Source organism: Corvus hawaiiensis, chromosome 7 (assembly GCF_020740725.1).
Source record: "Corvus hawaiiensis isolate bCorHaw1 chromosome 7, bCorHaw1.pri.cur, whole genome shotgun sequence".
Lineage (NCBI taxonomy): Eukaryota > Metazoa > Chordata > Aves > Passeriformes > Corvidae > Corvus > Corvus hawaiiensis.
In genome coordinates this window covers 20,917,527-20,930,551 of record NC_063219.1, presented here as the reverse complement: position 1 = coordinate 20,930,551, position 13,025 = coordinate 20,917,527, and the positions used below count along the sequence as shown (strand labels likewise).

At 36.5% G+C, this 13,025-nt stretch overlaps 1 protein-coding gene across 1 annotated transcript in view; it reads left to right on the top strand.

The window, feature by feature from the left end:
- Positions 1-1,134: 1,134 nt before the first annotated feature.
- LOC125328771 (collagen alpha-1(XXVIII) chain-like) overlaps positions 1,135-13,025 on the top strand; it is a 31,946-nt gene continuing 20,055 nt past the window's right edge. The window contains exons 1-12 of the mRNA XM_048309861.1: positions 1,135-1,291; positions 2,061-2,629; positions 4,285-4,305; positions 5,825-5,884; positions 7,045-7,098; positions 7,185-7,229; positions 8,032-8,058; positions 8,337-8,381; positions 9,012-9,056; positions 9,694-9,747; positions 10,529-10,597; positions 11,278-11,346. Of these exons, the coding sequence (XP_048165818.1) occupies positions 1,135-1,291; positions 2,061-2,629; positions 4,285-4,305; positions 5,825-5,884; positions 7,045-7,098; positions 7,185-7,229; positions 8,032-8,058; positions 8,337-8,381; positions 9,012-9,056; positions 9,694-9,747; positions 10,529-10,597; positions 11,278-11,346 (1,215 nt within the window). The remainder of the gene's footprint in view (positions 1,292-2,060; positions 2,630-4,284; positions 4,306-5,824; positions 5,885-7,044; positions 7,099-7,184; positions 7,230-8,031; positions 8,059-8,336; positions 8,382-9,011; positions 9,057-9,693; positions 9,748-10,528; positions 10,598-11,277; positions 11,347-13,025) is intronic.

Sequence of the window (13,025 nt, the reverse complement as noted above, 5' to 3'; positions counted from 1 at the left end):
GGCCCCTCCTGACATATGACACCGATTCTCACAAGAGCTTGCAGCCCGAATTCTCCCACCTTTCCCCACAGAGCACCCATCACAGGGAGGGCAACGCAACGGCCAGCGAGTCCAGAGCAGCCTCCTGCATCTCTGCACAGCCTTTTGCTTAGGAGCATTGAGGTAAGGACCCTCTGCTCTCTCCCTGTCTGTGGGCACAGGAATTCCCACCCCAAACTATCAGGAGCCAAGAAACCCTGCAGACAAGGCTGTGTTAGGGAATTTTGTGATCCAGATGGCTTATGCTCAGTCCTGGGAGGTTCATTCTTGCCACCAAACTGTCCTTTTGGTATGCACTGTAGCTACCTGGGGAGACTTTGCAGGGAGATGGCAATGAAACCGAAGTGCAGCGGGACTGATTTATCAGACCCTGAGCAGCCTGTGAGCTGCTCTGGGTGTGTCTGTGAGCCCAGAACAAATAGTTCTGATCACTTCAGAAAGAATAAGTCCTATCAGTAGGTAGCTTTTGAGCCTAGGCTCAGCACTCTGAGCCCACGGCCCCAGGACTGCACAGCAGGTACATTCATGCCTTGACAGCACCCTCAGGCCATGACTTCCTCTGTAGGACTGTTGAGGACAGGGGATTCCGATAGCAAGGAGAAATGTGCATGACCGCCAGTTCTTCAGTAAACAGAACAGGGAAAAACTGAGGTTTGCCTCAGTACCTCCTTCTGTCCATGTCAGCTCTGGGAAAAGCAGGTTTAGGAAAAAACACCTCGGTGAATTACTCTTGGGGTTCAGTGCATCCACACAGGTACAGCCACGGCTAAGGTTTCGGAGAGCTACTGGTTGTACAAACACTACCACACAGTGAGAGAGAACTGAAGTGTGGTTGTAAAGCGTCTGTCTCCAGTTTGTCACATGCTAGAACTATATGCACTATGCTTGAAAATCATTCCAGTATGTCTCTGTTTATTATTTATTATGTGGTTTTGAGAATATTTTACCCAAAGAAAGCAAAATCAGCTTGTTTTTAGGGACTATAGTTTAAAATACAAACTGCTAAGCAACCTGTTGAAGCAAAACTGAATAATGTTTCATTGTCTTTGCACTGCTGTGCTTCTATATTTGTGTTGTTTAGGAAACAAACATACGATGTTCCTCAGATACTGGTGGCTTTTGTGGATACTTGAACACCATGAGTTTTTAGCAGAAAATCTCAGGGAAGAAAAGAGATATGGATTGAGGAGATCAAAACCTAAACACATTCTGTCAAATACTGTAGAAGAATATCCCAGCCCAAGTGATCAAGGTGAATATTGTAATTTTAAAACAGGTGTGATTTAAAACATCCTAATTTTTTTGGATTCTGGACTATATGGTTAACTTGCCTTCTAAGATGCTTATAATCAGCCAGGTTTACCTCATCATACATTTGCACATGCTTTATTTTTGCACTTTTATCTCTTTACTCCCATCTTTTCCATCCCTTTTTGTGTATTTCAGAAAAGGAAACAGCATCTGTATTTTTTTATGATATGGCTGAGAGCCTCTTATTGTCACAAAAAGAATAGCTCATATAACTGAATTTTCATAGAAGTAATGTCATCAGTAGTTCAGAAAATTAATACTCTACAGATCCTGCTTTTGGAAATCTTTATGCTGCAGGATGTGAGTGGCAGTACTAGGGACAAAATCCAGCTCTGTCAAATCACATTCCAGTGTCTTGTTCAGTAAGCCTCATTTTCTTGTACATGACTTCCACCTGTGCTGGTAGGATATACAGTGAAATACCAGGCAAGATGACAGAGTGAAATTAAAAAAACACGACAACATTTCTCATTTCTTACTACATGACATCAACACACCTTCAGTTTTTTCTTCCTTTGTGCATCTGTTCTGGAGCAAATTCCTCAGCCTCTATCCCTTCTATCTTCAGGAAGGACTCACACTTGTGACCACAGATTTTTTCAAAAGTTTCCATTATTCCAATCCCACTCTTGAATACTAAAATGCATGTAAGGGTAGAATGAGATTTAGGATGAAGTCACTCCACTCACCTACACACCTGTTTATTCTAGATGAAGACTGCATTCTGGAAATTGCTTTTTTACTGGACAGCTCTGAAAGTGCTAAGGACTATAATCATGAACAGCAGAAGAAATTTGTACTGCAAACAGTAGACAGAATGAAAAGTCTGCAGCTTAGTTCTGGACGTACCCTTCGCTGGAGGATGGCCTTACTTCAGTACAGCAGCACTGTTTTCATAGAGCAAACTTTCCACGACTGGAAAGGTCCTGAAGCATTCAAATCCCACATTGCTCCCATCACCCACATAGGTCATGGCACCTACACAACTTATGCTATAACTAATCTTACACAGCTCTACATGACTGAAGGGACTTGGGGTAGTGTAAAAGTAGCCATGCTTTTCACTGATGGAGTGGATCATCCAAGAAACCCAGATATTTTTGCAGCCACAGCTGATGCTAAACACCAAGGAATTGTATTTTTCACAATGGGAATGACCAGAGTGGCTGAGGAGGTTAGCAATGCTGCCAAGCTCCGGCGCCTGGCCAGTGTCCCAGCATCCAGGTTCGTTTTCAACCTCCAGGAGAAAGAAACTGTGGAGAAGGTTCTCAAGGAAATGGTATGTATGAGAAAGAATTTGAAATATGTAAATCTTTTCTTATTTCAAATATTTTGAAAATATATTTCTTCAACATACCATTGAAGAAAGTTGTACTTTTCACACGCTAAAGTGACCCAATTATTAATGAGATCACTGTGCCAAAATACAGGTTTCCTTTCTCTTCCCCCCATTCAGATCTTGTCATCCAACATATTTGATGCTGCAAACTGAATTAAATATTATTTTTATCTTTGTTTTTCCTCCTAAGAAAGGAATTTCAAATCTCCTTTCTTAAAAAAAATGATTTTTTTTTTTTTTAGATCCTAGTGCTTTTTCTGTAGAAAGCAGGAAAGTGAAGTTGCCTTTTGTATCAGAAAAAGATGCAGCTCTTGCCGAAGTGAAAATAAATTTGCAGACCATGGAGATAGCTCAATTTAGATAAAATCTGAACTTGGTGATAGACATCTTTAAATTTCCATGGAAAATATATCACATAATCAAGAGTAGATACATAAATTGAGCTTAAAATTTTGTTTGGATGCCTTTCTTCTCTATTTAAACCTTATCTAGAAAAAACGTTCCCTGCCAAGTATGGAGAAGAGAGCAATACTCTAGCCTATAACCCTGGTGACACAAGCTGTGGATGGAGTCCTTATCTGAGCATGCACAGAGATATAAACTAGAATTATGAATAACAACCAGGAGACTTCTGCAGTGAAATGGACACCAAAGTGATCTCATACAGGCCTGGAACGTGCACCTATGTTGGCTTTCCTGTTTTCCTGTCCTTCACTTTGACAGCCTGCTACTTTGCGTTGGTTTCCCTGAACAGCACCCCTCCCGTCTTCTCTGCTACTATCCTTCTTCCTATGTCACAGTAACCACCTCTCAAGTGACAAAACACACTTTATTTTACCAGTTCCAAACAGGCAGGCATCCTCAGGTGCCTTCTTTTGATAACATGGCTGCTGTTTGGTTTAAATAATGGCTTTGTCATAATTATACATGCATATATGAGAATTTTAGAGATCTGTATTGCATTGCTGCTCATCAACACATTTATGTCCTCTCAAGAGACTACATTCGTTGCGGAAAGAGGGAGGAATGCAGTGTATGTGGGTGTCTCAGCTCCAGAGAACTCTGAAAAATAACAGCTAAATCAAAGATGATAACTTTATGTGATCACTGTCAAAGTCAAATCTTTTCTAAGGTATTCTTACTGTTCTCATTTTGTGTGCTCCTAACAGTACGAATAGGAGAGCTTCTGATTTTCCAAGTGCAGAACACTTATTCTTCACTCCTACTAGAGAGCTGCTGTTATTCAGCAGTTTGTAAACAATGGAGTTTGTGGGTGCATTGTTCCTATATATCTAGCTAACCTGTTTACCATTTAATTTGATTAATGTAATTTTAGCAAATTATGGCTGGACAAGAAGAGTCAGTGATTTCAGTCAACAATCTATAACAAGAATTGTAAATATTTGAATTATTTTTTAGAACAGAGAGATTGCTCAGAAATTAAAATTTAATTAATGTTAGTCAATATATTAACGGTATAATTTAATTAGCTAGTTGTTGAATCTATTTATTTTCACATATTTCAGTGTCGTTTTTGTACAGTTGAATTAAGACTTTAAGTTTCTAATGTTGTTTTCAATATCTGTCTTTTACAGAAAGACCTATCTGAGGAAGAGGTAAATATTTTAAGGGTTTTTTTCCTGTGCAGAGCTACTGCTTAATATAGATATTTACAATTATATGGAAACATAATTCAGGAAAACTGATAGCTCAGGAAGTTGGTTAAATTCTGAGTCTAGTGGGATTGTGTTTAAGTTAAACATGTTTTTGAATTTGCAGGATAGAGCTTTAATTTGCTATCCTAATGTAATTTACTAATCTATTTACTAATTAGTAATTTATTAATTTACTAACTACTAATGTAATTTGCTAACCTCTGTATTTTCAAAAAATTTCAATAAATAAAAAGAAACAATCTGTGAGTATTCAGGTTAGCAAGAATTTGCTGATACATCTTGACGTGTCCTCTAACAGACTCATTGGAAAAGAATACATGGTGCAGAGCTGAAGACAGGGCAGTTCTAACCCTTAATCCTCTTCCTGTGTGAGAGGGTTTAAGAAAGGGTAAGAGCTCAAAGCTTCACCACTGTGTTTTTCCAGTTTGTCCACACTGTGTCACCCTGACTGCAGGCATTGATAGGTCTGGCTGGCATTTTGTGGGGAATAAAGTTAGTTTTCCTTTTAAGGATGTTAGTGCCATTTAAGTACAGTTATCTCAGACAAAAAATGTTCTCATAAGCAGCTCAAGCACACTGCTAAATATTATGAGTGTTCACAAAACTTTGAAACATTTTGTTTTTCACTCATTCCCAATGACATGTTGATTTTTCTCCATCAATATAGAAGTAGTAAGACATTCAATGTTAGCCCTGGAAAACATATTGTTACTAATAGGGATATTCAGATAAGAATGATATTTAAACCCTTCACTTCTAGACATCTTCAAGATGAGCGGAGGTTTAATAAATAACTAAACCAAAAATAAAAATTACATTCCTTATCCCTCTTTCAAAAATAACTCCAGTATCTGCAATAACTCTGTATTTACATAATGATCTTAAAGTTTCAAAAAGATCTTAAAAATCACATAAATACATACCATAATGATATTTGACTGGGACATTTGAATGGTAGAGATGACGGAAGAGAAAGAAAGATTATGAAGTGTTATAATTAATTGCATTAACTAAATAAAAGTACATATCCACACATATTTTGTTTATAGATTAACCTAGAGCTAAACTGTAATGAAGTTAAGTAGAAAAAGGATGTAAGATGCCTTTTTACCCCATCTTCTTGGCTATCTCTACAGTGCCTAGTAATGAAAACAAATATATAATGACAGACACAGCATACACATAAACTGATCTTGTGAAGAGTTTGGAGGTAAAGCCATTATCAAGATGATTGAAATTTCAGGAGTAGGAATGATATAAATTTTTGGATGGAATGTAGAGGCCATGTTCTGGATGAGTGGTAAATTGATATTTAAAAGATTCCTGTAAAACATGTAAATATAATTTCTGGTCATTACTGGTGTATTCAAACTAGCCATACAGTAGCTTAAAGGAAATGCCTGTGTGTTTTCTATCTCTTCCATTAAAATGTGCTGATTTGTATTATTTTCATTCAAAGTGTCCCCAGGTTGACACATGTAACTGTAAGAAGGGTGAAAGAGGTCTTCCTGGTCCTGCTGTAAGTAGCTGTCATTTCTCAAATAACTGATATACAGTATAACTTAAAATGTAATTCATTGTTGAAATTTTTAAAAGAAATTATTTGAGCCCAAATCCTGAGACAACAGAAGTTCAAGGTTCAATACATACTCCTCCATAGTTACATTGCATGGAGATGCCACAGCAGCAGGAAGTGCATGGGGAGACCTGATAATGCCATGAGACAGACAGAAGGGAGAACAGCGTGGTGTGGTGAGGCTCTCCTTTTAGCCACAGCAGTATAAAAGGCAGAAAGAAACAACTTTCTTGTTGCAATCAGACAAGGCCAGCTGGATCTAACTAGCCTCAAATCAAACATTAATATCCAAAAAGCTCTCTGAAAGCAAGAGTGAGAGCAAAGCACTGAAGCATTAAGAACAACTGAGACAAGAATAAAATGGACTGGACTTCTTTCAGAATAGTCTTACAAATAGAACCCCTTAGCAAATCTAGGGGGTTGCTTCATACAAGGCTTGGTGATCTAAACTGCAGGGCTTACATTTCAAAAAGAACGGAATGATTGGGTATTATATCCCTGACATTGAACTAAAGCACTACAGTACCTTATAGCCCTGGATCAAGGTGAAGGGACAGTGTCAGAGTTTGAAAGAGACCCTAGATTTGCCCATCCTCATCCTCTTGATTTTGACCTGAATATCCTACACATACATAAACAGAAAAACACACTGGGTTTATGCTGCACAGTACAATGCACTTTAATTGAAAATGTACCCTCTACTGTACGTTTGTATTGGTTAATATTTGCTGTCTTTACTTGGAAAGTACAGGTATTTCTTACACAGAAGCATACACCCCAAAGAGTTCAGAAGAAAACAAAACACCCACTTAGCAAGCTGAGTAGTTACGAAAACAGCTGATCGCCTCTTTTCTTCAGAGGAGAACTGAACAATTTTTGTTTATAACAAAGACAAAAGAGAAAAATGACCGCCTATTGAGTTGGTTCTGCTGTTCCCAGATATTCAATTTCAATGTTATAGTAAATGCAGAGATTTTGAAAAATAAATGTATAGGAAGCAAATATCCTAAGTATGACAAAAATACCATATATATTGTAAATATTGTAAAACAAAATTATTTTTACTAACATATATAATAAGAATTGTATTTTGTTGTTTCCAGGGTAAAAAGGGTCGCACTGGGGATGATGGAGCTCCAGGCCTGAAAGGAGCAAAGGTGATTGGTTTTTCAGATTTAGAAGAAAGATCTGTCTTGTCCTTATTTCACTGATTTCACTGATCTTGATGTTGAATTATTCATAGGGGGACCCAGGTCTTAATGGAATCCCAGGACGAGACGGAATAGAGGTAAAAAAATAATTTTTTTCCCCCTTCTTCTCCAGTGAGCAGTGTTCCTTTAAGGTAAAAGAGCACCTTTTTTTTTTTTTCATTGTTATAAGAGCAACTTTCAGTTCTGGCTTACCATCTAATGATTCAGTAACATAAGAAGAATTGAAAACATTCTCATTGCTTAATGAAAAGGAATAATTCCTTCTTATATGTGTGATCGAGAAAATACTCTCTAAAAATACATAGTACCTCCAAAACATTGAAGTGCTCTGATATGATAATCTTAGAATATTACAGAAATTGACAATCTGCCTGCATCAGTCTGGGTTCATTTAAATTTGACAAATAAAGGACCCAGTGTATAATAGCAGTGAAAAATTTGAATGAAATACGTATAGAAAGTAAGCGTAGGACCAGTCTCTTAGTGCTTAATTCTGAATTCATTCACATATGAATCACTCTACTTTATGCTTTCTTATTTATTCAGTACATCCTTTTTAACTAGTGACCTTTTCTTGCTTTCTTATTTTGCATGTTTTTCACTAAGATGGAAATACGAACTCTAATTGATCTGCTTTCACATCATCAAAATCCCAGTCTAAAATGATAGGTTCATAAAATTTATTCACTCATACAACAGCATCTGCCATGACTAGAAGGCAGAGTATTTTGAATCATATTGCCATATTTATCAGAGTCATCTTTTCTATTTGAAATGCTATTTTTCTGAAGAGAGTAGAATGTTAATGAAGACAACACTCATGTTCCTACTTTTGGGTTATATATTGTCACAACCTGCTTTGCTTTTTTGTTTTCCCAGGGGAAATCTGGATATAAAGGAGAGAAGGTACTTCTTCTAGTCAGAATTGATGCCTACATTTTTGATGTTATTTATTACATATAGCGCCATATTTCTTTTAAATACTAGTAATAAACAGTAACATCAGCTTAGCATCTGCTGCACAAGCTGTAATAGAAGATGTGACTGTTCCTCAATGAACTTGCAGCACAATTGCTATAATATGTCATGAATAGAATAATATTTAGGTTTTCAACTAAAGCACCCAGAAAATAAGGATGATATGCCAATATAACTCATAAATATTTATTCCTATTCCTTACTAGGGTGAAAGAGGTGAATGTGGAATCCCAGGAATAAAAGGAGACAGAGTAAGTAGCCACAAAATTGTCAAGCTTCCAGCAAACACAATTAAAACACAAAAAAGAAACAATTTCCTGAATAACAATGATGATGATAGATTTAAGGCATATATTAATTCTAAGGCTGAGGGAAATTGACAGCTGACAGTTTTAAAATATGTAGTGAGCAAGGACACCATTTTTACTAACTTTCTGAGCTCTTTCTACATTTTCATATGATTCCTCTTATGGCCAAAGGCTGAGCTTGTTTAAAACAATGGTAAAACTCTACAGAGGCAGAAGGCTTGAAATAGTAAGCAAAGGGAATGAGACAGAAAAATGAAATCAAGGTTTCTAACTCCAGTCTTTAAGATTTGGTGCAAAATTGCTGTAAATATTTCGAATAGAGCAAGTAGAATTTAATCCTGGATTACTGGTCCTTGATAATGAACTCTGTTCATCATTATGCTGTATTTTGATTACCAGTCCATTAAAAAATATTTATGTAATACTTCCTGGCTGCTGAGCTTCTCTTAAATTTAGTTTTTATTTTAATGTAAAGATATCTAAATAAGACACCTTAGTAAAAAGTTCCCTACAAATGGTTTTGGCAAAATCTAAATATACAGAAACAAATCATTTTTTTCACTTATTTTTCAGGGCCCTGAAGGTCCAGCAGGCCTCAGAGGAGTAAGAGGGATACAGGTAAAAGAAAAAAAAAATAGCAAAACCAACTATGAAAACAACAATTTGTGGTTCCCTGTGATTCAAAGATCCGAAATAATATCATACCACAACCAACATGGAGTCTTTGAGTTTCTGAGTTCAAGGCACTCAAAATCTATCTTCTTTAACAGCAAAATTAACAAGAATTTGGAGAAGCAGTCTAGACAAGTCATCTTTATAATTCATTTGGTCTCAAAGACCACAGTAAATACAGTTCCATAAAAACCAAAATCACTCATTTCTCTTTCAGTGTCTTAACTATTTAATTATCTCAAGAAGTACATGGAAATTCTTTAGTCTCTCATCATTCCAATACTCTCAGACTGAAGGCCAAGAAGCTTAGCCCATCATAGATGTTTCAGTTGATCTTGACTGTAGATTACCTTTAATTTTATTCAAATAAAGGAAGAGCCAAATTCTCTCCCCAAATACCAGAACTAGCTCCAACTGAGTTGAATAACTGAATCTATACATGCATCACAAAGCAAAGCTTCAGTTCTGGAATGTTTGAAACTCTTATTTTCATGCAGACTTCAGCAAATTATAGATTGTTTTTCAAGCCACTATTGTTACAAAAGCTTGAAAAATCTCATTGAAACCACTCCTGTTTTAATAGGGTCCGCAAGGACAATCTGGAGATCAAGGGCCTGAAGGCCTGCAAGGATCAAAGGTAAGAATTACTTTATTTCTTCTCTTTATTAATGTTAAAAGGTATTAATATAGCCAGACAACAATAATGATTTTATCCTTTTTTTCTATACCCTTCTTGTAGTGGATGAAGTTCAATGTGGCACAGATAGCAAATTGTGTACTTTTTGTAATCTACAAGGTTCTTAAGAAAGGTGTTACTTTGATCTTTGTACCAAATTTAGGTCCAAATCACACTCCCATCTTTATTAATGAACAGTTAAAATATGGTAGTGTCACAGAATACTACTTAGCATTGCATGTTTTCAGTTTTCAATTTAAAACTTTTTTCCCATAAGTGCCAAACAGGAATTCTGTTTGGCATCTCAAATCAAGTCTTCTCTTGAAACTGAACATTCTCAAGAAGAATTCTATAGCTCAAAAGGAATATTGTCGTGAAGAAAAACTTGAAAATAAGTGTATAAAGGACATTATTTGTTATCTCTCTTGATATCTTCTTTGCACCATATTTAGGGCACCTGCTGGGCAACAGTGGTACACAGAACAGTTGGGTGTCAAAACTTTCATATCCTACGTGATATGAAACATTTTTCCTTTTGTTTAATCTGTTATCTTTGTACAAGATAAATAATTATACGGGACTTTTGAAGCATTGAAAGGATGAACAGATGAAGTACTGTGTAAGACAATTCCAGTGGGCTGAAATTCAGGATACACTAAAAATTAATCTACAACATAAATTAAACTGATTTTCCTAGACACCAATTTATAAGCAGAGTTGTTTCCTTTTCATTCTTTGAAAGGGTGAAAGAGGTCTCCCTGGGCCACCTGGCTTGCCTGGAGACACTGGAATAGGACTGCCAGGCCCAAAGGTACAAAAATATCATAATCTGTACTGCATGTATTGTAGGATCAGGACCAAGACAGCTGAGATAATAGACTTGCTGATTCACGAGAAAATTCAAGACTGTAAATGCTGGTTTTGTGGTGCTGGAAAAGTATTTTGCATGTTTATCAAAACTATTTGCAAACAACTGCAAACAAAAAGTACATTTTAAGTATATACTTAAAAGGATTTTTTTACAGTAGTTGTTATGCTTGGCATAAACTCAATCCAGGCAGAGTATGGCTAAGTAAAAACACATTCATAGTCTTAAACAAAAATTAATCTGTGCAAAACAGGCTTGTTGGTTTAGATGACTGGCATAAAGAGAACAGAAACTCTATGATAGAAATACTTATTGCCCTTGGGAAAAGGCAATAAGTGATACATGACCGGTCATACGAAGGGAATAATTAATCATTTAGACTCAAGATTGTCTTCTCTTAAAAGCAGAATTGAGGCTGTCCACTAAAGCTGTGAAACTGCACCAGTTCAATGCCTGTTGGGCCTTGTGTGGTGTAGGACTCTGAGGACAGTCAGATTTTCTTTGCTGTTCCTGTATTCTCCTACATCTAATATTTCAAGCACAGAATGTCTGATGAGTTGTTATATGCTGCACACATAAAAATACCTAAATCAGGCATATTCAAAGTACATCTTTGTTTGAAGGGTGACATCGGTTTGACAGGAAGACCAGGCCCTGTTGGCCCACCTGGAGTTGGTGAGCCAGGACTTACGGTATGTCCATTCTTTTATTTGGTGAAAGCAGGACAGAAAGGAAAAATTCTCGATGCTTCCCTGTAAAAATGTGTGCTAAATGATACCACCTCTTTTCTTTCTTCTATTTCTCACTCTTATACATATTACGTTGTGTGACTCTCATTTCCCTCAATAAACTGGAAATGTTTCCAATTTCTTAACTTTTCTAATTATCATATCTCCAAAACAGGTATGAAAATATAACATCTGATTAAAAAACCACATAAATATCTAAATAAATCTATCCTCTGATAGATTTGATAGAGTCAAATCCCTATGTGGTAACTTTGAAGTTGACTGCTTTTCAGTATCACTAGAACATTAACATCAGCATGGCTTTGAGGAGACTTTCAGAATTTATAATAGATTTGGCTCTGGAGTCTCTTCCTTCTCTTCCTTCCCTTCCTCTTCCTGGCAGTTCTAAACTCAACCTCTTTGTGGTAATTCAGAAAATCAGCATGTCAATTTTATGGTCCTTTTTATTCTAAATATCAGGCAGCACCTTTTACTGAGCTATTTAAAATAAGCGGACTTAAATTAATTTCTCTTCACCTGGATGAAAGACTTTTAGTGCAATCACAAGGGAAATTTTGTTCTGTTTTTTCACAAGTACCTCTTCCCCATAGACAAGGCAAGATTTCTAATAAACATTTCATGAGAGGTGCTCCCATGAAAAAGAGAAAGATCGTTTGGTAGGGGAACTGACTGATTTCAAACCTGCTTGAAAATACACTACTGGAGAGGAGTGAGTTCTTGCTGAAGTGCCCAAAGAAAAGAGCATTGCAAATAAGGCTGGTCATGACAGTCAGTCCAAGTGGGGCAGTAATGTTTCCGGAGTCTTCAATAACACTATAGAGCAAAGACCCTCTTTGTGGGGGAAAAGGTGCATGGGATGTGAATCTTTGCTAGCCACAAAAGTACTGCTATAACAAGAGATTCTAATTTTTTAAAAATATACTAAATATGTTTCTTTAGTTTATTTTAAACTTTATTTGCTTCAAAAGAGGTTCCTTTTAATGGCTTCATAGAGTGTTAATATCTTTACCTAAGAACTAGGAATAATTCTAAAGCTCTGCAGAAAGAGAAGCATATTTAGGCTATGCAGAGCCAAATCTACCAGCATTCTGTAACGTATGTGTAACCTCAAGCAATAAATCAGAGAAAAAACCCCAAGAAACAGATGCGAGAAAACACTGTGAAGCAGGTTCAATATGCACAGGTTTTGAACATGCATTTTTTAGATTATTTGCCCCTTGTGCTTGTATTAAATCTGCTTTCAAAAAGAGAAGGGCATGCTATTACTCTGCCAATTACAGTCAAATCTCTCTCCGGCTGTGTCTTTTTCAGCATTACTCTGTGTGGGCTTTAATCTGTTTCCCTGTCTCTCGTAATTATACTGATACATTAATAAGGATTAGCAAGAATTTGTAAAACAGAAGTTTAGGGAGTGAAGATTTCAAAAATGTAAGGAACAGAAGTGTCGCTATATAATCTGTGATTCCTTGGTAACCAGAAGGGTACTGTTACTGCTGCAGGCCAGAATGCTCATCACTTACTCACTGGGATTGCTGTGTTACTGTTTTATTTGCAACTGATTATAACTACAGAAACATCTGAAGACATGCTTATAACAGATGATGACATAGAACACACTGCTG